Consider the following 27,253-nt stretch of genomic DNA (forward strand, 5'->3'; position numbering starts at 1 on the left):
TCATTCTTTTCACTTCTGTAAATGGAGCAAATGCTCATTGCCTCAGCCATACAATTACAGCAGATCATTGTTAAATATAATATGAAGATGCATTAAGCCACAAGCCCGAGGCAACCTACAGGCGCGGAGGAGGCACCATGTGTGCAAGTAAAACATAGATGCTGTTTGAAATAAAGGGTGAAAATGTTCAAATGGCCTTTTTTTATGTTTTTTCATGGCAAAATTATACATTGAAAAATAACAACGCACTCTCACCTTCTAGTTCGTCTTTTGTGATGGTGATGGTCCTTCCTCGATCCACTTTGACCACTGAAAAAGGAAGATAGAAAGAGATAGATTGGGTTCAGAAGGAATAAAGAAAGGACGAGACATCAGGGTAATGAAGTTATATGAGAGCCCATGATAACATTATTACTGTTAATGTTAGAGGAACAGCTACTGGTTAGAGAGCCAGACACAAAGAGACACAAAGAGGGGAGAGAGTGACGTGAAAGGATGGAGAGTAGGCCGGAGGCAAGTCAACCTTCTGTCTGTCCTTCATCTGTGTTTAATGATCCACAGCATCTGACCAGAGTCCATCTGTCCTCCCTGGTCCACACAGGCACACACACTTCATTATCCACATTATGTCTCCTTTATCGTTCGCACGTCTCCACAAGTTTCAAACTAAACCGAAAACCGTCGAAAGTAATGAAACGCAAAGAAACAAAGTCTTCCAATCCATGATACAGAGACGACTACAAACCCTGTAGCTGTTTAAAATTATACCTAAATCTGCACAGCTGCATCTGTTTCCTTTGTTAGTGCTGATTGGTTCGCAGGTGTAGCATGGCATCTCAGATAAAGTGGATTTACAGATGGAATGAGTCACCAACAATTTGCTAATGCTCTCTATAGTAAAGTGAAGACACACATGAGCAACAAATAAAAGGAAAAGTTTCAATACAAGGCACCAGGGGTCACTTAGTGACTTGATGAGTATGAAAATGATGTAAATCACATACTACGACCTTCACAGTCACCAGATCCCCACCAAGCTGAACAACTATGGGAGATATGTGGTGAGCATCTTTTGGAAGATGGCTGTTATTCCCTCTGGTAGAGTTCAAAGACTCATTGCCAAGGAGCAGTGGAGCTGTTCATGGTGACTGAAGCACCTCATAGTGACCTTTAGTCTGGACTGTGTAAACACATGATACCTTTTAGTGCTGGTCCAGGTGCCTACACTACCAAGCATGCAACTTCACCCCTAACAGTTCTGGTGGTATCTTCGATTTCAGCTGGGAAGTCAGACATTATAAATTTAGCATTCCTTGATTTTTGACCCAGAATGTCAACAACAACAAAAAAAAAAACATCAACGCCAACAACACAGTACAAAACAACCACCCGAAAAAAAAGATGCAGTCATCAGCTGACCACTGAAAAGTGGAAAACTTTGGTGTGACTTCACTCCCAGCGATGATGTCTGACTTCCAAGGTTAATGAAACACATTGGAAGTATGCTGGTGGTGGCTAAGAGTAGCCTCCCACTGCTAACCTCAAGCAGAGATGTGGAATAGGTAACAAAATGAAATTACTCCTTACTATTTCTTTTTTTTTTTTAATTTGGAACATGAGGCAAATAAGCAGACTTCATACTGCTCCCTCTGGACCCACTAAAGGCTTTGCACAACTTTTCACACAAGCAGTAGTAATCCCCAAGAAAAACAGATGTTTAAGTGTGAAGCTGACTTTGCCTTCTTCTTTATCTTATCTTATTTAAACATGGATAAATATGGCTCTTTAAAAGATTCCTGTTAAGTGTGGCTCACTGATACATGGATTGTTGCATGCGTGCCACACATGTATGTGCTGTATATACAGAACCGGATTGCAAAGTGTGTTCCTCAGTTTGTATTTTGGGTCCAGTGGTGTCGATCTATTTGGACAACATTGTACAACAATATTCCACTGGTCTGTTTTTACTCATACTTAAGTTATATGAAAGAAACATGCTAATTAAGCAAAGTCAGTTTGTTAGCTTTTCTTTTAATTTGCCTTCTGCTTGAGTATGTCAAGGCATGTGATGTACACACGTGGACAAAATTGTTGGTACCCCTCAGTTAAAGAAGGAAAAACCCACAATTCTCACTGAAATCACTTGAAACTCAAAAAAGTAACAATAAATAAAAATTTATTGAAAATTAAATAATCAAAATCAGCCATCACTTTTGAATTGTTGATTAACATAATTATTTAAAAAAAACAAACTAATGAAATAGGGCTGGACAAAAATGATGGTACCCATAACTTAATATTTGGTTGCACAACCTTTTGAGGCAATCACTGCAATTAAACGATTTCTGTATTTGTCAATGAGCGTTCTGCAGCTGTCAACAGGTATTTTGGCCCACTCCTCATGAGCAAACAGCTCCAGTTGTCTCAGGTTTGATGGGTGTCTTCTCCAAATGGCATGTTTCAGCTCCTTCCACATACGTTCAATGGGATTCAGATCTGGGCTCATAGAAGGCCACTTTAGAATAGTCCAACGCTTTTCTCTCAGCCCTTCTTGGGTGTTTTTGGCTGTGTGTTTTGAATCGTTGTCCTGTTGGAAGACCCATGACCTGCGACTGAGACCAAGCTTTCTGACACTAGGCAGCACATTTCTCTCCAGAATGCCTTGATAGTCTTCAGATTTCATCGTACCTTGCACACTTTCAAGACACCCTGTGCCAGATGCAGCAAAGCAGCCCCAAAACATTACTGAGCCTCCTCCATGTTTCACCGTAGGGACAGTGTTCTTTTCTTCGTATGCTTGGTTTTTGAGTCTATGAACATAGAGTTGATGTGCCTTACCAAAAAGCTCCAGTTTGGTCTCATCTGTCCAAAGGACATTCTCCCAGAAGCTTTGTGGCTTGTCAACATGCATTTTTGCAAATTCCAGTCTGGCTTTTTTATGAGTTTTTTTCAGCAGTGGTGTCCTCCTTGGTCGTCTCCCATGAAGTCCACTTTGGCTCAAACAACGACGAATGGTGCGATCTGACACTGATGTACCTTGGCCTTGGAGTTCACCTTTAATTTCTTTGGAGGTTGCTCTGGGCTCTTTGGATACAATTCCAACGATCCATCTCTTCAATTTGTCATCAATTTTCCTCTTGCGGCCACGTCCAGGGAGGTTGGCTACTGTCCCGTGGGTCTTGAACTTCTGAATAATATGAGCCACTGTTGTCACAGGAACTTCAAGCTGTTTAGAGATGGTCTTATAGCCTTTACCTTTAAGATGTTTGTCTATAATTTTTTTTCGGATGTCCTGGGACAATTCTCTCCTTCGCTTTCTGTTGTCCATGTTCAGTGTGGTACACACCTTTTCACCAAACAGCAGGGTGACTACTTGTCTCCCTTTAAATAGGCAGACTGACTGATTATGAGTTTGGAAACACCTGTGATGTCAATTAAATGACACACCTGAGTTAATCATGTCACTCTGGTCAAATAGTTTTCAATCTTTTATAGAGGTACCATCATTTTTGTCCAGGCCTGTTTCATTAGTTTGTTTTTTTAAATAATTATGTTAATCAACAATTCAAAAGTAATGGCTGTTTTTGATTATTTAATTTTCAATAAATTTTTATTTATTGTTACTTTTGTGAGTTTCAAGTGATTTCAGTGAGAATTGTGGGTTTTTCCTTCTTTAACTGAGGGGTACCAACAATTTTGTCCACGTGTGTAACATTTCACAGCTTTTTGTATAACAGTTTGGGTAAAAGTGTGTTTGATGCGGTACCCATTGTCCTGGTGGGCTCCAGGGGGTCTGTGGTGAGGATGGGCTCCGTGGCTTTAGAGGGGCGTCCTGCTCCGGCCTTGTTCACAGCACGGACTCTGAACTGGTACATCGTTCCTTCCTTGAGCCCAAACACAGGATAATGGCACATTTTCTCAATATGCGCATTGCAGCGCACCCACTCACCCTGACCGAGGTCACATCTGAGGGAGAGACAGAGAGATAATTGAGTCCTGCAGATACAGCATTTATGTAATAATAAAAAAAGACATTTGAATATGAAGCAAACAGGATCCATCACATGATGTTTGAACCACAGTGAGAGTAGTCTGTAGGGAGGAACAAAATATAACCATCTGTAAAGCGTTTCAAGTCTCACAACACAACCAATTAGTAAGTACGGTGCCATACAAAGGCCTAGGACTGTGACCAGAGACCATCATGAGAAAATAATAAGCTTCCAAACAAAGAACAAAACTTAAAAAAAAAAGTAGAACCCAAGCTCTGATTACACAACATCAATAACAAACTGTTGCCACTTGCAGCAAACAAAAACAGTAAAGAGCAGAGTTTTCTAACCAGAAGGGGGTTGCTAGGGAACTGCGAGGTCTCTTACATTTTCCTTTCCTAGCCCAGTAACCAATAACACTCAAGAGTTGTATTTTCCACTTCGACTAAACAAGATATGCAAGAACACACACACAAAAAAGGCAAAAAACCCTCACAAAAATACTGTCAATAATGCACAATGAATGTAAACCTACTTCCTCTTTTTCTTTCCATACAGTGACACTCAAATGCACCCATGTGAACACAGATGTATAGGACAAACCTGAATGATTGGTGCTGGTGATAAGTGCAGCACCTGTTCTCCTCTGGGAGTCTTTGACTTGGCTGTTAACATAGCGCTGAGGGCCGATAATTACCATGTATACCATCCATCTCATGTCAACTCTGCCAAATGGATATTTCAGTATCCAATCTTATCCAGTTTCCTCACCACAGCACACACAGCAAGACGAGGTCCCGCGGCATAGTCTTGCTGTGGGTTTATTGTTGACTTGCAACATCTGACATCATTGCAAGTCCAAACGTAAAAGCTAAATCGAGATGAGTTCACTGTATGAGATCTCACCTTTGTGCTGGATATTGCTGATGGTGAAAAAACAAACAGACTCTAAAACCGTTCCATCAGTACTTCTCTTGTTTTTATCTAACTCACCTCTAAATAATGTTTTCTTCTAAAGCATAAACACAGTTATATGGAAGAATGGCTCACTTGTCCCAATCAACATGAAATAACTTCAAATAATAAACGCATGAATTGCCAAGGTGCATATTTTTTATTGCTTGACAATTTATTTGATATTCAGTGTACGAAAAAATATAAAAAGCACTGAACAACATAAATTAATCAAGTGATGAATGAATTACAAAGAAGTCAAAGATATGTACCGGTAACTGTATTTTTCTCAGTCAAGTCTATTCAGACAATCAATTTGACAATAAATTTATATTTTCTGACATGATATATACCAAACAATTGATTGGCTTATGATGAAACTGGCTGAAAGAATTGTGATTACGACATTTCAGATTTTTAAACAGTTTTTCTTTTTTCATGAATTTATCTGGTGACACAAACCTTCATCTTGCTTTCCAATTATTCCTGGATATTACAGAAGGTGTCACAAGGTAAATGATCCACTTTTTTTGGAACACGAGTCACACTGACTTTGCTAAATGAATGGACAAAATGAGTTTTTTGATACATATTCATATCATCCTCTTCAACAATAAAACTGCAGGAGAAGTAGAAAAAGGATAAAAAGTTCTTTCAATTTTCAGGAAAAAAAGAAGGAAATTTTAACTACAGTTCCGGGGTAACAGGGTAAATGTTTCATCTGGTAAAGAAGATCATTTAAAATATTAATCAGTGGTTCCAGAACAACCAATAAATGGACTTTGTGCTGAGATTGCTTTGCCAGGTAATTTTTCCAAGGTCAAGAATGAACTTTGAATATCAATTTCCATTTTGCTTCATGTTGTTCATTTGAACCAAATGAAATATTTAAATTACTGAACAAATCTGCGATGTCACTGAATCTCACCTTTCCACATAATAACCCTCCACGGGTGAAGCTCCATCAGCGCTGGGCGGCTGCCAAGTCAGAAAGACGTAGTCCTTGTTGACATCGGAGACCTGCAGTGCAAGAGGAGAGGCTGGACCTCCCAGCACTGCAGATGAAGCATCTACAGACGCAGAGTAATGAGTCAGTTAGAGACAAGGGAAGCTGAAGATTGAGATGAAAACTTTGACTCCACGTAGAAATAGACAGAAGGGAAAATTAACGAGACGAATGGGACGAAGGGAGAATGAGCTGTCGAAACACGAGAAAATTGGATGATAATATTATTTGGGCCTGAGAGTGAAAGGTAGTACATGCTGTTGAAGATGAAAGAAATAATTACTCAAACTTTGCTGAGATGTAATAGGAATTCTTTTTTTCTGTATTCTGACAGAGCTGCACAGTGTTTCGGTGGTGAGCACTGTTGCCTTACAACTAGAAGATCACTGGTTCGCATCCCAGCCTGGGCCTGGAATCTTTCTGCGTGGAGTTTAAATGTTCTCCCTGTCCATGTGTGGGTTTCCTCCCACAGTCCAAAAACATGCTGAGGTTAATTGGTGATTCTAAATTGTCCGTAGGTGTGAATGTGACTCCCCTGCCTTCGCCTTAAGTCAGCTGGGAAAGACTCCAGCATTCCTGCAACCTTAAAGAGGATTAAGTGGTGTATAGATAATGGATGTATTCTGACTTTTTATAGACTAATCAGTTTTAGTCAGCAAGGAAAAAGAAGAGAAATGGCAGCCCTACATGATATGTGATTCATGTTGTCATCACAACAACCAGTGGACACAATGAGAAGAAAGAAAAAGAAATGAGGACACCATGCTGAATGCATTATAGTGATCAGAAGTGACATGTTCTAAAACCGTTTCCTGAGATTAGCAATATATGTTTTTTTGACAAAAGATTTAAGTCAAAATCAAGCATATCTCTGTCCTTTGTCAAATTTGCATCGTCACCCAACCTCATTCTTCTCTCACTTGTTTTTGCTCTCCTGTACCGCCTAGTTTTTAATGTAAATATGACGACTGAATGAAGGCGAAAACACGTATGCAAGGGAGTTCTTTGATTCGCTAATTCGTGCCTCCAGCTCTGATAAAGCACAAAGTCTCTAAAAAGATAGAGAGAGACTCGATTCATAGTTTTACAGAAAGCTTTGCAGCGAGATTTATTTAGCATTAAAATGTCAGTATATATGTGTGTATTCAGAGTGAAATGTGTTTTTAGTGTACATGCACATCAAGTTAATAAATAATTCAGAATGTACTATACCGTCACTATCGCAGTTAAGTTGCTAAATATACATGACTGAGCGCTAGTGTTGCATTCAAACATGTACTGCACACGTGCCAGGCCTTCTTTCCTGATTCTAAATGTTTCATGAGTCAAGTGTCAGCTATTCTCTGGGTAATTTGCATGCTGCAAACAATGTATGAAAGAATGCAGTCTATAAAACATATATACCTTCACTGAACAAAATTAGAAAGTCCTCTACTCCACAGCTTGATTGATGGAACAATTTACCCGTATGAATCAGCGCAGTATGCTGACAGGAAACGAAAGTAGATTCAAAAACTGGGGAATACAAATAGTTTTTAGCGGGGGGGGGGGGGGCAAACGCGACATAGTGCCCATTTGTGGCAGAAAATAATTATTTCAAAACAAATTACCTACTTGTAAAGAAAAGTGCTGCATCTACATAAAATGAAGTTGTGGTAGACTCTAATTTGTTTGGATGTCCACTAGCTGCTTTTTCTGTTGTCCCCAGAAAAAAATTGTGACAACAATTTCTTGCGATTAATCCATTAATAAATAAAAGAGTTCCTATCTGTTTGTCTGTCACTTTTCTAGACAACTGTTCTACATCACACTTGGTGAATATATTGTATGAAACACAAGGAAGTATAGTCTTGAGTATTAATTGAAGTGATTTGGGTGAGTGGTGGCCATTTTTGCAGTTATCTCTTTGGTAAAAGTTGTCTTCTTTTGTGCTTTTGCAACAGGTGCCTCATCAGGCTTTTGGCTGCTTGTGAGCAGAACCTACAATCAGTCTCTGTTGCTATAAAACATCATCAAAGATAAATGTTGAATGTACAATTAAACAGATATGCATAAAAAATGCACATGCATAATTTACAATTAGTTATGTCAAACATCTTTTGTAATATTAGTAATACAGGCAGTAGTACTGCAACACAAGCACTGCAATTAACATGTAAACAATATCGAGCACTCACTCAATATTTCTTTAAAAATAATTGCTGTGTTTAAGTCCCGTGTCTCGGATTTAGGGAAATCTATAGGCTGAAGAGACTATAATACTCATAATTATGTTTTCATCACAATATAATCACCTGAAAATAAGTCTTTTTGGCACTTTAACAGGTCTGTTTACACCTACAGAGGGAGTGGGTTCTCGTCCGCCGTGTTGAACCGCCATATTTCCACAGTAGCCCAGAATGGACAAACTTTGAGTCTAAAGAAGGTGTTTAGTTATTTTCGTGTTTTAAGCTTGGAAGAAGAGGGTGAGCAGATGGGTGTCCAGTTGGTCGTGATCTACAAACTCACCACTAGGTGCCACTAAATCCCCCACTTCGCATCTAAAAAGTAATAGTGCGTTATCTTAGGAAATACGAAGACCCACAAAGTAAAGCAACAAATTGTCACATTACCCCATTACCTAAAACTATAACTTGTAATTTTTACATGTTGGTTTTTGTACGGAGTAAACAAATGAGGTATTACTTAGTTCATAAAATTAATAACTGAGGTTAAAAGATGCTGGTATGTAGATTTTGCGACATTTGATTAGAGCTGATGAAGCTGTTTTCCTCTGAAGCTAAGTTAATTGGATCTTGGATGTATTTAGTATACAGACATAAGAGTGGCAAGACTGCCTATCTCTAGACGTCAAACTATTCATTTAACTCAAAAGGACCACACACACTAGAGCTTTTCTTAGGGTTTTCATGCCACCATGTCTTAGCAGGAGACAGGATTTGATTTGTTGTTATCATGAAGCTTCAGTCTGCATGGCAGCTGGACAATTTCGATCTGCTGAACCAGGTTATGCAAACCACTGGTAAAAATATGTTGTGAAAAGTCTTGGACCTTTGTGCTCAACATTTCCCTGTAGAACACAATGATTACAATTATACATTGCTATACTAAAAAAACTGATGTTTCAGAAACTATCTAGTACTTTAAATTTGCTAAACAATTAGTAAAACTTCAAATATGTTGACAGCATTTATCCATTATTCTGTGGATTATAATGTGTTGGTAAAATCTTAAGAAGAACTTTTCACCTTTTATGTAGACAAAAGCATTATGTTCCTGGAATCCATCCCAGGTTCTCAGTCTGGCAGTGTAAACGCCTTCATGCTCCTTGTGTGCAGCCCTCAAACTGATGGTTGCCTTGTCGTCAAATGTTTTAATGTCCACGTTGCTGGACTGATGAAGCTGTTCACCTGGAAAATCGAGAAAAAAAATAAAGGGACAAACTCACAGCATGCTTCTCTAAAACAACAACAACAAAGGTTCACTTCTTCTTTACAATACTTACCATCTCTGAACCAGCTGACATCCTGCTGGAAGGGCAGCAGAGCTGAGGTGAAGGCACACTGCAGGGTGAGGCTGTCACCCTCCTCCACCCAGGTTGGTGAGAAGGAAGTGTCAAATTGGGCTTCTTGTTGCTCCAAGGCTAAGAGAGGCAGGAGGAGGAGGTAGAAGGGTAGCATTGTCAGGGTGAGGAAAAGAGGATAAAAGGAAAAAGAGACAGATGAGAGATGATTTTGAGAAAAAAAAAGAAGAAATAAGTGGTAAACAGGAAAACATTGGAAACAAACAATTCACAAAAACGTAAGGCTAATTTTGGGTGGGTGCTACTGTAAAAATTATGCAGACCTTCTTTGGATCATGACAACGATAAGACGCATGACAGATAAAAAGACGAAGAATCGGGAGAGGAAGAAGCAGTGGTTGTGCAGGATGTAAGTAGCAGGCAAAAAGAAATATGGAGAATCCTGATGATGAGAAGTGAGAATTCTCTCCATCATCACCTGAGTTCTGCCAAAACATCTGTCCCCCCCTAAAAAAATTCTGATGCCTCTGCAATACTAAGCAAGTTTGTGCCATGAGATCAGTTTCTTATTATCCCCAGCAACCGAGCAGTAACAAGCTCTTCCAACCTCATTTTCTTTCAACAGTATAGCTGGAAGGGAAACTAAAGTAAACCAGATGTTCTTAACTAACTAAAACAGCCATCTAACGCAGACTGGCATGGCCATAATATAAAAAGATCCTGTTCTTCTTCCAAGAGAGTGCTGACACAAAGGACAGCTCCAAGATGCGTGCCCTGGGGAGGACAGTGGAAAAGCTAAAGATGTGACAATGTTTTGAAAGTGAACAATTCCTGACAGTTTGTTCCTTCAGCTACCATTCATTCCCTCACTTGTCAAAGCGCCAAAGAAATACAATCTGGAAGTGAGAGATACTGTATGTGTGCCACGAGGTCTTGTCAACTCCTGTTCTAAGGGATGATTCTGAGAGATTGTGACATGCTTCTTCTAATGATCTTGCTCTGCCTAGTAGTCCAGGCTTTCTCAGGCATGCGTGTGGCATTATTGAAGCACACTGCTTAGATATTTGCTTCCTATCATTCAGACCCTGTACTTTCTTCATTGCACTGATGGCAACATTCAATCTACCACAGCTACGCTTTTGTTTATTGAGGAATTTGTGTTGAAAAATACGATCTGCTCCGTATGAGATAATCAAGCATCAGTCGCATAAAAACGGTAGAATGTGAATCTTCAGCACATTTTCGCAGCAAGCATCCTTGATGCCATTACACACTAATAAAGCTTCATTCAAAATGATTGCCACTTCATTTCTGAGTGTGTGGGAAATTTATTGCATTGTGTTGCTCCAGCACAGATCTTCCACAGAGGGAATGGTGTATGCTGCATAAGGAAAGACGATCTGCACATTTCTCCTAATTGGATGTGTGTGCTTTACTTGGCAGTTTAGCCTGCTCTTAGAAACCATTTCAAAGTGGAATAAATTGGCACAGATAGGTCATTACTGTTTGACCAAGACTTTAAATGCTGATTTACAGTCAAGGCATGATTCAAGGCCAAATCAATGGGCACATAAAATTTTACTTCAACATTTATAATGTGAAAATGAGGGCAAATTCACCCAAAATGCACCCATCTTAAACATTTACTTCTTTATAAACTTGCATATTTGCACAGGCAGGCAGTAAATTAAAGCTGTGTATCCAAGATGAATTGGAATGTATCTCTCCAGCACAAGAAAAATGAGATAAGGTTAATCTTCATCATCATTTATTAACACAATTAAGTCCTTTAGATTCTATAGTTAAACAGTGAACTTAAAATCTAATCGCTTATGTGTTTTCCCAGTTGGAGGTAGTCCTACAGCTGAGCCCTTACTTCTCAGCATCTAAGCAACAAAGTCGGTGAGGTCAGTGGTCATAATAATAATCACTCAGGCAGAAAAGCTACAGTGGGGTGGCAAATAAAGCCCTTCACTTGGGAACAATCCCGTGGCTATGGTGGCATTTGTTCAGGTCTACTTGTCACTTTAGAGGAAAAGGTCACCTCAAAGTAACAGACTTTTTCAGAGAGATCACCGACAAACATTTAATCCTAAAACGAGTGGTCTCTTTTGCAGTCAGAAGAGAGATTTTGAACCAACCACCACCATCAAAACAACAACATAAAACAAACGTGGTAAAAATGGTGTTCTTTCCCTTCAGTGGAGTTCAAGAGACTTGATGAATAAATGCCGGTTGCACTGATGCTGTTCTGGCAGCATTTGATGGCCCCGCACTATCATTAAACACTTTGTGTTATTTTTTCTAATAATTCATCCCTTGTCTATAATTGATTAAGTGACTACTTGAAAATGAATCATCCATCCATCTTCTATACACGGCTTTACCCTCTGTAGGGTCATTTGTTTGTTTTGGCTGGTGAAGAAGTCAACTTTTGTGAAGCCTTTTTTTGTTGTCGTACCATTTCATGACATATGATCGATTAAAGAAATTACTGATGAATTAATCAACAGATTACTGAGGAATTCAAAAATCATTGTTGGCTGCAGCTCTAATAGAGGAGCTCTGAAGCCTTTTCAAGTTGCCTAATAATGATTTGACTGTTAAAATTGTGTGTTTAAATCTGTGGGCAATAATAAGAAACATAGCTAATTATACAGGCTGACTCTCTCTGTGACTAGTTGTGCTTTAGCAGGACGATCTAGAAACCCTAAGGTAAAGGTAAACATACTCACCAAAACTTCTTGAAAAAAATGGGTGAAGATAGCAATTTTGGATTACTGTGTTCAAAAATTTGGAGGGATAAAAACAGACCAAAACTTAGTTGGTAGGAAAACGAAAATAAACTGCAGTTTTCCATGTCAGGGTCACCTACTTTGTTGACCTATTAATCCACCCTTTGCACTTCTGCTTTTTCTTCTTTGCACAGCCACAAGAGCTCCTTGTCAGATAAGCCTAAACATAATTTGTTTAAGGTGTTTGAGCAAGTGACCAGTGTGTTTGTTTACTGATAAAACAGCCTCCAGGAAGAATAGCTGTGCTGCTCCTTTGTCCCAATGGACACATATGTAACCTGATTAGATAATGAGCTTGGATGCAAGTTTGGGCTAAAAAGTCTTGATCCCCACACACGGTGAAGGCTAATCTAGGTCAGAGTGCGACAGCCAATATGAGATCCTCCGCAGCTTGGAGCAAAATGGGATAAATCTCCTGCTGTCCCTGGATAAAATATACATGACTGTCGTTTCTGCTCATTTGGAAGCAAGTCGTTTTATCCCCTACAGCAGCTCTCCCACAAATAGTGCTACTTACACCCTTACATTCACAGGACACCCACAGAGAAACATAAATTCCCATGATAAACAAACACCATCAATGCACTGCTCCCTTTCAATCCACCCATATCTCTCTTTTAAGAGGTGCAGCACGTACGGTAGCGCCAAGCGTTGTGTCACTGTCTTCAAAGTCATCCAGGCCTCCCTCGTTTACTGGTGGAGGGACGAACTTCAAAGGGTGGCAGAGAAAATGAAAGGGGACACTTTTCATTAGGCCCTGGCGTGAAACTTACCGGCGGTATGCGAGTGCTCTGAACCAGCCACGGCCCCTTGATATGCTGAATCGCAGAGCGGCAGAGCAGGACAGATTGGAGAAAGGCAGGGAGGGTCAGAGATGGAGACAGAAACAGAGAGCGATATGGTGAAGGCAACACAAAGACACAGCAGACAAATAAAACCTGGCAATGCTACATTTATGCAAGTCACATCTAATATTCCCTTTAACCTCGGCTATTTTAAAAACGAAGAAAGCTGTGAAATATAGATGGCAAGGAGAAGCCTTGAAGTGCTTGATTAAAGCCCAGATCATCTGATTTATCTACAGCGTTTGTGAACTTTGCCAGGCGCCGAGCTCTTTCATGCATGGGTGGGTCATTTGAAAGGTGATGAATAAAGAAAACAATTTCTGCAAATGTGCTGTGAGGCAATATTACCTTCTGTAGTAGTTATCTGTAGACTTTAGCTACCAGTCACCCCCACAGCAACTGTCTAATTTTAGTTCAGTATACATGAGTGTTGCAATGGGATCTGTTTTTGTGATTATTTTTGTCTGGTTTAGTCAAATTCTCAAACAAATACTGAGTATATATAGAGACTTGGATAATGAAGATGAAGAACTACACTGTGCATGAATGACAACGAGAGAAAATCATATCCAAACTTTAAAAAAGAGAAAATATAGACTGTCCAACTTGAGCAATGACAAAACTGCATGCATTTGGAGGATGCAGATACAAATACATTTTCAAGTTTGGCCAAAAAAGTGTCAGCAGCTTGGACACATTAATGTCTGTGCCCAAAAATGAAGCAAAACAAACAAACAAAACAAAACAAGAAAAACATGAATAGACAGATATCTTAAAACTCAATTAGTGTTCAATAGCTAGTCATATAAACAGACTGGAGAAAAAAATGTAAGCAAAAAAACTCTACAGGTCACAAAAAAGCATTTTAATCATGGAGTACAATAGATGTGGGGAGTAGTAATTTATGGATAGCTATATTTACATCATTGGATAGGACCAAGTTCAAGTGGATTCATTCTGAAAATTGTCATTTTTGAGGGCATGTACTGTTTTTTTTTAAAAAGTTAGTTAGCAACTAAACCGTCTGCTAAGGTAAGGGGACGGAACTTCGCTTATGTTTACGCTAGCAGCTAGCTTCCAAAATTTTAGTCATTTTTGAGCCACTGCTGTTATTTTATTTCTTATAGTCACTTAGAGTTCGTAAAAGCCGACGCTGAAGCAGCCGAGGAGGCAATTCGGACAAAATAAATAAATAAAAAAGTGTAAGAGTGTAAATAGTTAGGAAAGTTAGCCGACCTGCTGCCCCGGAAGAAGACAGACGCAGCCCGTCAGCGCGCTAATTTATTTAGCCTTCAGTCGCACACGTGGAGTTTCCCTGACGGAGCAAACGTTACAAGCGCTCGCATTTGTTGTACATTGGTCACGAGTTTCCATGCTTAATAAACAAAGTCCTGGCTGACGCCATAGCTGCTGGTTGTTTGGTCTGGACTTTACCTGCAAGATGGTGAGTAAGTCCTGTTTTTGTTGTTTGTTTTATTACATTGTTATCGTCCCTGCATTGTAGCTGTTAGTTGTGTTGACTTGTGCTTGGCAGTGTTTGTTGATTTTCTGTTTTGTTTTCACTGCTGCAGTGTGCTATCATGTTTGTGTTCAATATTTGGACTTTTTTCCCTGTTCTTACAAACATTTCTTGGTTATTTTATGTGTATTTGAACCTTTAGTTGATTGTGTGATGTTTTAAAACATTTCACTGGTGTTTATAAATAATGCTGTATGCACTTAATTGATTCTGACATGCAATTAGGGTACAACATCCCAACCCAAAATGTTTATTTCCCAGAGATGTTTGTATATAATGAATACTTGTACTCCCTAATGCAACTTAGTGGAGCTCCCTGAAGAAACCTGTTTTTCCTATTTAATCACATGTAGCTAAAAGTGAAAGCTTGATTAGGTGGAATCTGGCTGACTTTAAAATTCTGTTTATAGTTCCTTCCTAATCATTACTGTAAAAACAGTTAGGCTTTTCTTGCAGTTTATCCATTTAAAGTAACTCCAGTCTGCAAGATATGCTGTATCTTATGAATTTATGAACAAGGAAGATACATTAATGTGGGGCTAAAATTCTGTTTATTATGAACTTTTTCATTTTATACATCAAAGCCACTAGGAGGCAGTGTCATCAGTGTAATTGAAGATGTGTGTGTGTGTGTGTGTGTGTGTGTGTGTGTGTGTGTGTGTGTGTGTGTGTGTGTGTGTGTGGTTTTAGTGGAGCACTTGTGCAAAGTGTAGTTGTTGTATCTGACCAGTATATGTTTTTGAAGAGAGAAGGTGGAAAATTGATTGATGAAATAGATTGGTCATTTTATCTCAATCGTGCAGCTCCTCAGATCATTTCTTTTACCCCCTACCTCAGTGTGTCATTGTCTCTTCAGCCTGAATCTGGACTCTTCAGTTTTGGGAAGAAGTAGTGTTGTAATCCATCTTTGTATTGCTCATAATGATTTTTGTCGGAAAGTGAAGCTGATATGAAAGAAGAACTACTCACAGTTGACTACTAGCGTTCCAAAGGTCATAGCTTCACCCAGGGGACTCTGGGCTACCACTTTATACTCTCCAGCATCAGAAGGCGAGCACCTTTGTAGAGGATATAGAATGTCATTTATCTGTCTGTGAAAGTTGAAAGTGAGTGTAGTTGATGAGACAAAAGATGACACAAGGTTATGTCCAATATTGCCCCTTTGTCTGGCTGTAGCTCACTTAGCTGTTTTCCTTGGGCTGTCCACAAAATACAACATAAAAGGGGAAAAAATGGATGTAGTGCTTCACTGTAGGACAATTTAACTTAATTTACTTTTCATTTTTGAATCTAGCTAATAGAGATCATTTACAAAACAGCACTAGGATTATTTCTCAGTTTGACAGCCATGTTTTTGCTCATAGCACCATAATTTCTCAACCTTACCCACAAGCTGTTTTTTTAATCTCATTTTGTCAATGACAAGGTCTGCCTAATTTCACACCCCTGTATTAAATTCATACAGTTTGTTCCTAGAAGAGTTTCAGTGTTAATTAGGTATTAAGCTGGTGACCCACCTTCTGATCTCCAGCGAGTTAAGACCATATTTTTGTTGAAGACTGTAATTCCATGGTTGATGAGACATTATCAGTGGCTCACCATCCTTATACCTGAGGAAAAAACAAATCACTTTGTTTTTGGAATTTCAAAGCAAGTGAACAATAGGCTACACTTTGGTGGTCCACGTTCCTACCCACTGATTACTTATGCACAGCTTTCATAATCAAATGTTAGTTTGACTGAATCTATAACAGTCAGGTGTGGCCTTTGATCTCTTATTCTGTCTTGTGCTTGGCATTGTTGAGATTGTTGAGGACTGCCCTTTGCAGCTCATTGGGCTTGATCAGTCCCATATGGGGTGGTGAAACCCATGAGCCACAGGTTGTCTGAATGTAGGTTCATGAATACTGAGCACACAGTCTTTTCATCCGTTAGTCTCACAGCAGCTCAGGTATCAAGGTCGACAGCCTGGCACATTGCCTGAATTAGCACAGGTAATTTCATATTAATAGCGCATGCGATATTCAGCTCAGGGTTCCGACCCTTTGTGTCACGATTCTTGTATTTTGAAAACAACTCATGGACTTTTAATCGATTGTTATGAGTCTGTTAACATGTACAGACGTATAACCAAACCCTGATTCTTACCTCTCACATATATGTCGTTTGATTGATTGCATGGCAAATATCACAACCTTGTTTCATGGATGAGTTATGAATGAATTAACGATGAAATGCAGGCTACAACTCTGAACTATTTTAATTTGCCTTTTGATAGAATGATATATCTTTTTGTGTAAATGTCGGAAAATATTCATCAAAGCTTTAGCCTGAGGTAGTGTCTTAAGATTGTTTTTCTTCCGCTTCAGAACCCAGAGGTATTTGATTAGCATTGATATAAAACACAGAAAGCAGGAAATGATCAAACTCATGAAGCTGTAACCAGAATGTTTGGTATCTTTGCCTGAATAATGGCAGAGATAGTTATTTATTGAACTCATTGCAGCTTAATGTTTTATGGTTGACTGATCGATGAATGGGTGTATACATCATTATACACCATGTGTAGTTGTTCCCTGGAAGTAACAGCTTTGAAAACTTTTAATTTTGCTCCAACTCATTCCAATCAAGTGAGAAACTAAATTAAAATGACTCAAGTCTGCATTTGGCCCCGACAACAGAATTTAATAGAAACTTCCTTGAAAAATAATCACAGTAGGTTAGTTAAGGCCAAAAGAATGGAGTGCTGGAGCGACAGCAGTTCTCACCACGTAACCTTTGGGGGTGGACAGCCCTGGACAGTGCAGGAAAGTTTCACCACCATGCCCTCCCAGACAGTGTGAGCCCTGAGAGGGATTGGAAAGTCTGGGGCTTTCTGACTAAGTTGCTCAAGGTACTTCAAGTGGGCAGACGCCCTCTTCTCCGCCTGGAGCAAAGACAGATCGATGAAAGCCAAGTTTTTGAATAATAAATAGATTGTGCAGAGAAGAGGAAAATTAATATGCTGATAAATATTCATCAAACGTGTTTTTTTGAAACCAGCAACAGCAAGTGTCCAAGTGCCTTGCAAGTCGTTAAAACAGAATAAGAAAAACAAAAAAAAGGAAACGGAGAGAATATAAAATAAATGGTGAAAATTGTCAGAATAATCAGATTGTAGCTATTCACTGGAAGAACGTCCGAGTAAACAGTTGAGCAACATTCATGTTGGTAGCAACCAACTTCAAAAAATGTATTCCTTACTTTTTTTTTTTGCATAAATAAATGTACACTTTTTCATGCTGTACTTATGAAAAAATCTACTTCACAACTTTGCTGTGTATGTCAGTCAATACACATTTACGACTAATTCCAGACTGTACTGAAGTGACTGTACCTGTTTGCGAAGTGCCATTCTGTCAACTTGAGTGCGTAAAACATGCTGGTTCCTGATCACATCTACCTCCACCTTCTCAGCCTCATTCCCAAATCGGGTCCATTTTTCTCTCTGGTACTCTTCATCGGCAGCCATAGTTTCCTTCAGGATTTCCCTGTCAGTAGAATAGAACAGAATATCCTTTATTAGTCCCACAAGAAGACATTTGCAATGTGTCAGCAGCAAAGTGACAGGAAGAAAAATCAAGAGAGCACAACTATAAATGAAAGACATGAGATATATACAGTATAAATAAGAAAAACTGAAGAAAACAAGGATACCGACAACATAAATTTAACAACATATACACAAATAAATTGCACATGAAGTATTGCATTTTAGCATAAAGCATGAGTAATTACAAAAATGTGTCGCTTTCGATTTATTCTGTTTACTTGTTTTACTGAAAAAGGAGGTGAAATATAGAAAGGCTGATGTGGAACACAGTGTTGACAACATAACTTTTCAGAAACACAGTTTTTTTTAGTGGAATGTTATGTTAACATGCATAGTTGAAGTGTTTATAGATAAACAAAATATTCAGCCAGGGGCAAACAGAAAAGTGTAACAACAATTATCTTCATCTGAAAATTGTGAGTTTGGTGTCAAAACATCTCCAACCTCCATAAGAGAAAGTGACAAGAGAAGAGACAATTCAGGCAAAGGTTTGAACATGATTTGAAACAACAGGGATCAACCTCTGATAGAAACTAAGCAGCAATTTTCTACTGTGTGTGTGCGTTTTGTACCTTTTTTTATGTATTTCATGCAAACGGTTCGTTCTGTCCCAGCCCATTTACAGACAAGTGCTAGTTTTGAGATTTGGCAGTTTGTCTTTTAAAAGGCACAGTGATGGGGTCGGCGCTTTGCTGCTCCATTTGTACCTTTGTGTCATTTCGCATGAGCACTGTCCTCACGCACGTTTACAGGTTTTGAGAAGTTGTGGAACATCAAGCACGGCTGCCACTGCTGATTCACATCACTGTGAAGAGGTACGGTGCTGTTCCCCTAAAATCTCCCACATGATGATGTGCACCTCTCAGGAATCCTTCAGGTGTGGACAGTGCAAAGCGATGCTGTGTTGCCAGCTGTGTGACATCCTTGATTTCTCTTTCATCAAGTTGGTTGTCATGGAGATGGCAGGCAGATGTGATGGCGCATTCACTCAGAAGACACAAATTTTGTCTTTCTTTGTCTGGGCAACTAAAGTGACACGGTAAGTTGGGGACAGAGATTCAAGACAGTTTTTGATTGCATTTTTTGTGTAGTGGTTGTTAAGTTGCAGAGTGAATCCGTGCCAGCTTTACTGCTACCAAACCTGCTCTCTGTGCTTCCTGTAAAGGCTGATTTAAACAAAACAATAAACCCCTAAAGACATCAGTAAATCCCACTTATAGTCTATAGTACATGCACATGTGTATGGCATACTGTAGCTGTAAACCTATCCCTATGTACACAGTGTCACACATCTGTGTACATGCAGTTCATCCATAAGCATGAACATATACAGCCTCCAACACATACGATCAACATACATGTATTTTAAATGTGGCATTTTTATTCTCGTCGCTTATCATCGGGAGGGGTCTGTATTGTGAACCATCTTTGATTGACAGTCCCCAGGGCTTAATTATCTGTGCACGTGCTTGAGACACACACACACACACACACACACACACACACACACACACACACACACACACACACACACACACACACACACACACACACACACACACACACACACACACACACACACAGGGCCACAAGAGGGAGAGGCAAAATCTTAAATATTCACATCAATAGTTCTCAAGGCTTTGATGGCCATTAGAGCATGAATGGCCCTAAAAATGGTCGTGATAATTCAGTGAAATGCACAAACGGCATAAATAAATATGCAGTATGAATACATGTGCATAGATGCATAACCAGACAAGTGCATACCCACACACACACTCAACCTCCCGGGTGCCCCAAAACAGCATTTTGACTTTAGCTGCCAAGGGCTTGTCTATTAAAGTGTGTTGGTGCTTTTAAATCTCTGGGCTGTGAGATTTTATGCCTTGAGGGAATGAATAGCTGGATCACATGAAGTCTTTGGATATGAGGGGGTTTATGGCTTACTTATTTGTCCAAATGGATATTTTAACATTGCTTGCTGGTACAAAGAACAGCAAAATCTTCCTGCCAAGACAAACCGAGCTTGCATGAGTCAGCCGCATAATTTACATCTTATCCCTAGCCATGTTGGGCAGATAGTGGATAAGCCATTATGTGAGTCAGATGCTAACATGCAGTTGAAGCCCCACTTGCCAACACATAAAGATCTACCGCTTTCGTTTCCACACAAATCAAAACAAATGTCATGCTTCTGCATCTTGCAATGCTCAGGCCCAGGTCTAGAAATAATGTGCCAAATTCAATCCTTAAGAGCTTTCAGCTTTACCCTGCAGTTCTCTTGTTCTTACCCTGCAGGAGTCAGTCATCTTTTGCATTAGCAGATTTTCATCCCAAAATATCCATCCAGATCATTTTTATCTTAGCACACATGAGAAGGGTAAGACTTGTGAAAAATTGACGTTTGTGTAGAGACATTGTGGTAAGGCAATCGACCTTCCTGATTCAAGAGGTAGAAGGTTTGGTGGGCAGAAAAATCTCAAGACTGAGATCAAATTGATGAATCTGCTGAGCATGCTGGTGGACACTGATGAGAAGGATGGTTTGGGTGGTGGCATGAGCAAAGGAACCTAATAAGATGCTAAGTTGGCAGGGCCACATCATTGCAGCTGAGGCTCATTACTGTCAGTTGTTTTTATCTTTCGAGAGGGTGTGATTTCACTCTCAATGACTTCCCCTCTTTTCACTTTCTATCCTTGGCCATTCTGTCTTCTTGGATTTCTTCCCCTTTAACACTCATTGTGACCTTTTGTATGTCTGTATATTTACTTTTGGCAGTCACTTGCCTGGCAATGCTTCCTTTCATGACCCAAAGAAAAAAAATGTGTGCATTATTTTTAGCATCAGTGATGATGTCTGCATACAGTAGATTTGTTAAATCCTTTTTGACACAAGAATGTAATCGTGTTGTGGATGGATTGGAGAACAGGACAGAGACTGATTGTAAGCCTCCAAATATGAGAGTGCCATTGAATCTTAACACAGACACTTCTTGACCCTGACAGGACAAGGTGCCCCTAGCAGAAGAGGGATTTTAGTAAAGCAAATTAAGTCACTGGAGGCAACAATCCCCAAGCTTCCGTCCTCTGTGACCTAAACCTCCCAATTCTGGGACTTATTTTTAGATATACTCACATCCTCTTTATGACAGCTGAGCAGTAATCCTGTCCTGGCAACACGATCAGAAGACACTTAGAAAGTAAGAGATGGCTCATACATGTCGTCAACAAAATCCTTGCAGATTCAGATTGACTGGTAATTTAAAGACTTTCTGTTTTGGCTACAAATTAACTCCAGCCACTCGGTACATCCTGACAGTTGTTGTTCTCTACACTTTTCAGTTATTCCTGTGGGTAATAAAATGATAAGTTGTCAAATGAATTTGAGATAGCTGCCCTAAGGAAATCCTGTTTGAGTTGATTCTTTTGAAATTAGTTATTTTTTTGCATGAAGTAACTTTGGTTTATCAGTTTATCAATTGGTCCTTAAAACTTCAGAAAACCGTGAAGAACTGTCTGTCGCAATAAGCCAACAGTGGCTTGTCATGGCCCTCTACAACAACTCATAGCAGTGTTTTCTTATCTGATGCCCCTCTTGGCAGAATGACATTTCATTAAAAAAATCTGTGGTCTGAGGTGAAAATCCTTGAGATTTTGTTTGGTTTAGGTGTAGAAACAACATAGCATAAAAAAGAAAATGCCATAGTATATTTTAAGGTTAGGTATACCTTGAAATTTGGGTTAAAATGTGTTACTGGGCTATGAGGACCTTTGTTGTCATGGTTGCAGCTGCAAAACAAATGGATAAGGTTAGTGACTAATCATGATCGTGCTTTGAAACTATAGTTTTGACTACGACCTGAAAATGAAACATGCATCCATCTCACATGTTAAAAGTTTTTTTAAAAAAACAATTTTTAATTGATTCTTCGGTCCTCTTCACCTTTCCCTATACTTTGCTGCATCACCTGTGTTTTGCTACATTTCCACTTGAACATATTGTATTTTACCTGCTGCTTTTGTGTTTGAGGGCAGTCTCCATTTAATTAGACCACAGTAGCACACCCCTTTTAACAGTCAAAATCCACTTAGTTTCACCTATGTAGGAGAAAATAGCAGAAACTTGTCATAATTGGGGACCAAGAGCAAGAAAATGTGAGGCATTCTTACCACACATTACCATTTACAGTATTAGTTTTCTGTAGACTGACTACTATACTAATCAACCAATATTTTGGGCTGTATGAGATGCCAGTAGGATGTGAGGATGCTTCATCTTGTATAGAGAAATACAAATGTGAAGCTTCCGCTGTGTGACTCAGCTGAATGGTTCTGGCTTATTGGCTTCATGACATCCGTAAGACAGCAAATGAAGGGACCCAGCTGGCCTTTTACTGACAGACGAGAGTGAAGAAAAAGCCCTGATTTCCATTGTTTATTGAGACTCTCTATTGGCATGAAAGCTCTTATGCTGTATTGGCTTGCAGGGCAAAGCATCAGTGGAACTTGACCCACTCTACTTTCTCAAATAAAGTGGAGAGAGAGAGAGGATGTGGCGGTGACTACTGATGGAGAGGCAGAGTTTTATGACATGCACAGATTATCCAGGAAGGAAGTGAAAAGTGGAGGCTTGCTTTAGTTCTGTATGAGAAGAGACTCATCCACAGTTTTTTGCCATTTTGTCTCCACAAAAAACTCTTCCTGCACGAGAAATAAAAATAATCTCTTCTTGGTCAGCACCTGTCAATGGCCAGTTTGCCCTTAGCACTGGTTTGCTGTTGTAAATCTCTGTAATTTTGTTTATTTTTGGATTTGATTGCATAAATGTTTTCAATTTCAGCCCCATTTATAGCATGGTAGTCTTTTTGGGGAGGACAATATGACTGTATTATACTGACAGATTTTACACATTTTAAATTTATTCCTATGTAGCTGTCCCTGTAGAATATAAGGTGTGTGAAACCACCGTGGACACTGCTGCATTTCAATGAGCAGGTGTTGGTTTTTTGCAGTGATGAATATTTATGATGTTTGCATTACTGTGATGCAAAATAGACACGGCTGCCTGGTGTTTTATACATTAACAATTTTACAAAACATATATGTACGATATCAAAATATATATGTATTCATATTGTATTATCAACTGTTATATACACTACCTGTCTCTATCCATACCACTAATTTCTGAGGCTTGCTGATTGTCAACAACAAAACAAATGTGCTTAAGCATTGATATATTGTGTCTCACCATGTCCTGTGGCGAGGAAAGATGTCCATGTCAAGGATCTCTTTAACAGACATCAGATCAGCGGGGATGATGGGGTACAAATTAGGGTAGGAGGCTTCCTCATCACTGTGACGCCCAGAGCATGTTGGGGAGGAAAAAAATACAACAGCCTGATTAACACATATCTTGCACATCATCAAATGACACAGGTGAAAGATTGCAAAAATAGATATCTTCCCTTGTCATCCTTCACAGTTATTTACTCTGTTTATAGAAGGATTGAGTGTTCATATTAGCATGCTTATTCATTTTGTCATGGATTATGGGGCATTATCCAATCTCTGGTTCATCAGACCATTATTCTCATCTGCCACTAGAAAGCAGCACTGGCTCTCCTATTTTCCGTCTGAACAGCAGAGGAGGGCGTACATCAGAGAAAGGTCTGGTTAATGTAGGTAAAAGTAATGAACAAGAGGGTTTATTTATTAAAGCGCTTATCTCGATGGAGAAAACATGCAATGTAATGTATATTTTCGATCTTCTCTTCTTGTTGTGAAGAGCTAGCAAGGTGCACAGTGAAAAACCAAAAGTCAGAGATAGGCAGCAAAGAAATGGGACTCCATGAAAGACAGACCCCCTTTGAAATACAGCGTCAGTATTGTTCATCACACCAATACCCTCTGTCAGTCTGTAGCTCTGGGGTAAGCCCAAGTGTGGTAAAGCAGACTTGTCACTGCTTAGGATAAACACAGTGTTGTCTAAAATATTACAATGGAATTTGCTGACTCAGATTCAGCTCCTATTCAAATAAGACATACACATTCTGTTTTGTGACTCTATGTAACTCGCATTGCTTGGCAAGGAGATTCGAGTAAAGAATCAGATATGAGTTACAATGGCAGTGCTGAAACAGTAGTCTTCTCGAGTTGTTTTCGATGAGTGTGCACTGTGCTATGTTTTTGCACTCTTTGCTGAACTGTAACCTTGTGTGTTATCTGATCAATCAGCTAGTTGCATCCCGTGTGAGGTGTGAAAAGCCCAATCTAGCTACTCATGCAGTGCAGAATATGACCCATTTTTACTCAAGTGTGAGAAAAATCCTAATGATAATCAGCTGCTCCTGCTCTGTCAGGGTTTTCCTCACACGTACCATTGTCTTTAGGGAGCTTATTTAATGAAGAGGAATACACTAGTGGTACCAGTCAATGGGCCAAAGGGTTGTGGATCTGTTCAATAGATTCTTTAGAGCACAGTGGCAATTATAATCCTTGTAGCATTATAGTGTCCAGTAATCAACACCTGCCAGTTTCTATATAGTGTTTGTGTAATTGGTTGAGCTGTTAGTGTGTTCCAGACCAGATAAGCCGGAACACAAATGAATGTCTCGAACCAAACGTCAACAGCAGGCAGCAGACAAATACAGTAAAGTGACTGCTACTCAGAAGCACTCCCATTTGCTGTCTGTTCCTTCTGAGGCCTTACGTTATCTCTTCGTCATGGTAATATATGACTTACACAATCATGCAGCCACACATACTTAGACAATATGCCATCTCTTGAGCCTGCACTGCTGCATGTACGCTCCATGTAAAACACCAACAATAAACCGAGCTGACCTTTTCCATGTGCACCCTCATAAGCACTAGAGGGACAGTTGTTGTTAGCAACAAGGTCACTTGTGGCAATGCAGTTGAAAGGCTTATTTGTAACAGGAGAAGCATACATTTTAGCTCTGCCCTTACCCTCAGATGAGTGTTTCTCTTTTAAGAAAACTAATTAAACTACACCGAGAGCATTTTAAATGTGAATGCTTTTCTTGTTTTTTTCGTGTAATTAGATCCATATATAGAGAATGCTTTTGCCTCAGTAAAGTACAGTACAACACAGCTCCACTGAACTAAATATTAAAAACCTTGACGCTTGTGTGCCAGAACTGTATATTTACCCAGGTGTGTATTACACAACCCCCAACTACCGTTGCTGCTAACATCTAGCCTCAGGCATTGCTTTCAACAAGCCATCTTACAAATGGCAATGCAAATTGGCATGACTTCTCTTTATCTTTTGTTTGTAAGCTGGGAAATTTCCCCATTTCACGGTGTTCAGAGGACAACTTCTGCTTTTGCTGTCTTATTTTTCTGTTTTCCTTTGTTTAGGTTCCCTTTGAGTGTGCGCTGTGAGGCTTGCCATTGAATAATGTAGTGCAGAGGCTCAAGTACAGTCCGCAGATATGTACACACTGGGACGCAAACACTCAGGTCATGCGACAGGAACATACACAGACATGTGCACGCACACAAGCCATGGAGCTCATAATTGTGCAATGTGCAGGAGAATAGATGCAGTGCGTTCATGTATATGTAAACAATGGGCTTCCTCAAAATATTAACTACAGATTACTAGTTAATATAAAGGAGGAAACTGAAAAAAGAGGAAAAGCTGAGTTGCACCGAGTGGTCTGTTCTCATTGTTTATACATATGGACAAGTTGTACAAAAGTTAGTGCTGTACACATAAGGTGCTGCTCAGATATGAAAATGAAAAAATCAAAACTGTTCTCCTCTGTAGAGATGTTTGCTAAAAGTGCCTAGAGGCCACTCGGTTCAATCTAACATTAAGATAAATTTGAGTGTACTCCAGCGATTATGTTCTAAGTATAAATTTCACAATGCACCACCTCTAATGCTTCTTTTTAACAAAGAGAGACATAACCTCGAAGTTCACCTGTACTTTGCTTGATAGAATAATTGCTTATTTTCATGATCCCTAAGGAGGAAAATGGGTCCAATACACTTAATTCTGCAATGGAGATTGTAGACCCACAGGTTAGGCTAATTTAATAACTCACTGCAGCAGAGGGGTAGGTTGTGAAAATGAAGGCAAATTTGGCTTGAGACTATTAGAGCAGGCCAGGAGTGATTTCTTTTGGATCTCCCTGGAATCATCTGGGATTACTGTGTGCCTGCTGTGTGATGATATTCTCTGTCTTGTCCCACAGTGCAACCGAACAGACCAACCATAAGTCATGAAGCTCTTCTTACAACTTATAGAGACATTCTTTACCATCAAAAAAGAAAAATGTGGGCCTCCATCTACATGCAAAGCTAAGTTTGTGGTATAAGAAAATTAAAAGTTGGAAAACAAAAAAGTAGACTAAAATAATGACTTGTATAAAGCATGCAGCATAATTGTCTACCAAAGCTTCACCAATGGGATAAAACACTTTGGCAGATGAAAACATATTTCATGTGCCAGACAACAAGCTTGTCAGATTACTATTCAATATTTTCATGGTGTTTTTCACATTGTTTTTACAGATTTGATTGGTGTTCTGTTGAGTCCTACAATTCACAATTCAAATATTCTGGAATATGCATCTTCTGTAAATCAAAATTGGGAATTGGTTGATTGATACAGTCGCCCCTTAAGGTTCTTTTTGTAATAGTTATCACATGATGATTACCAGTTGTTCTGGAATTGTAGATGTCAAGATTTAGACTTTTTCCTGAGCTCTCTAAGGATTTCTTTTTATTGTTGAACTCTTGACCTTGAGGTTGTTTGGTCCGTTTCCATTGGACCACACCATCGTATCTCTGTCCTCACTCTGGGGAAACAATGGAGCCAGTTCATGTGTCATGCTGACATCAGACAGTAAGCAAATGCTGCCGCCTGTTCCTAATTATAATCCGACTGTTCATTGTTTTATAGGTTATTTTGAGATCTGCTGGTGCCTTAAAATGTTTTCAGTAGTCAAGTCTCATTTGCAGCTGCTGTTCATGCTTGTCTAGCAAGCCACTG

The 27,253-nt window shown here is 39.4% G+C and overlaps 1 protein-coding gene across 1 annotated transcript in view; it reads right to left on the reverse strand.

Moving 5' to 3' along the window:
- Window positions 1–18,148, reverse strand: part of myom3 (myomesin 3) — a 47,469-nt gene extending 29,321 nt beyond the window's left edge. The window contains exons 1-10 of the mRNA XM_051956522.1: window positions 18,011–18,148; window positions 17,403–17,560; window positions 16,152–16,244; window positions 15,604–15,692; window positions 13,044–13,088; window positions 9,458–9,595; window positions 9,201–9,362; window positions 5,875–6,016; window positions 3,767–3,966; window positions 256–309 (exon numbers count right to left, since the gene is read on the reverse strand). Coding sequence (XP_051812482.1) covers window positions 256–309; window positions 3,767–3,966; window positions 5,875–6,016; window positions 9,201–9,362; window positions 9,458–9,595; window positions 13,044–13,088; window positions 15,604–15,692; window positions 16,152–16,244; window positions 17,403–17,560; window positions 18,011–18,145 — 1,216 coding nt within the window. The 5' untranslated portion in view covers window positions 18,146–18,148. The remainder of the gene's footprint in view (window positions 1–255; window positions 310–3,766; window positions 3,967–5,874; window positions 6,017–9,200; window positions 9,363–9,457; window positions 9,596–13,043; window positions 13,089–15,603; window positions 15,693–16,151; window positions 16,245–17,402; window positions 17,561–18,010) is intronic.
- Between the last annotated feature and the right edge of the window lie 9,105 nt (window positions 18,149–27,253).

The sequence above is a fragment of the Acanthochromis polyacanthus genome, chromosome 12 (assembly GCF_021347895.1).
Source record: "Acanthochromis polyacanthus isolate Apoly-LR-REF ecotype Palm Island chromosome 12, KAUST_Apoly_ChrSc, whole genome shotgun sequence".
In the NCBI taxonomy this organism is placed as follows: domain Eukaryota; kingdom Metazoa; phylum Chordata; class Actinopteri; family Pomacentridae; genus Acanthochromis; species Acanthochromis polyacanthus.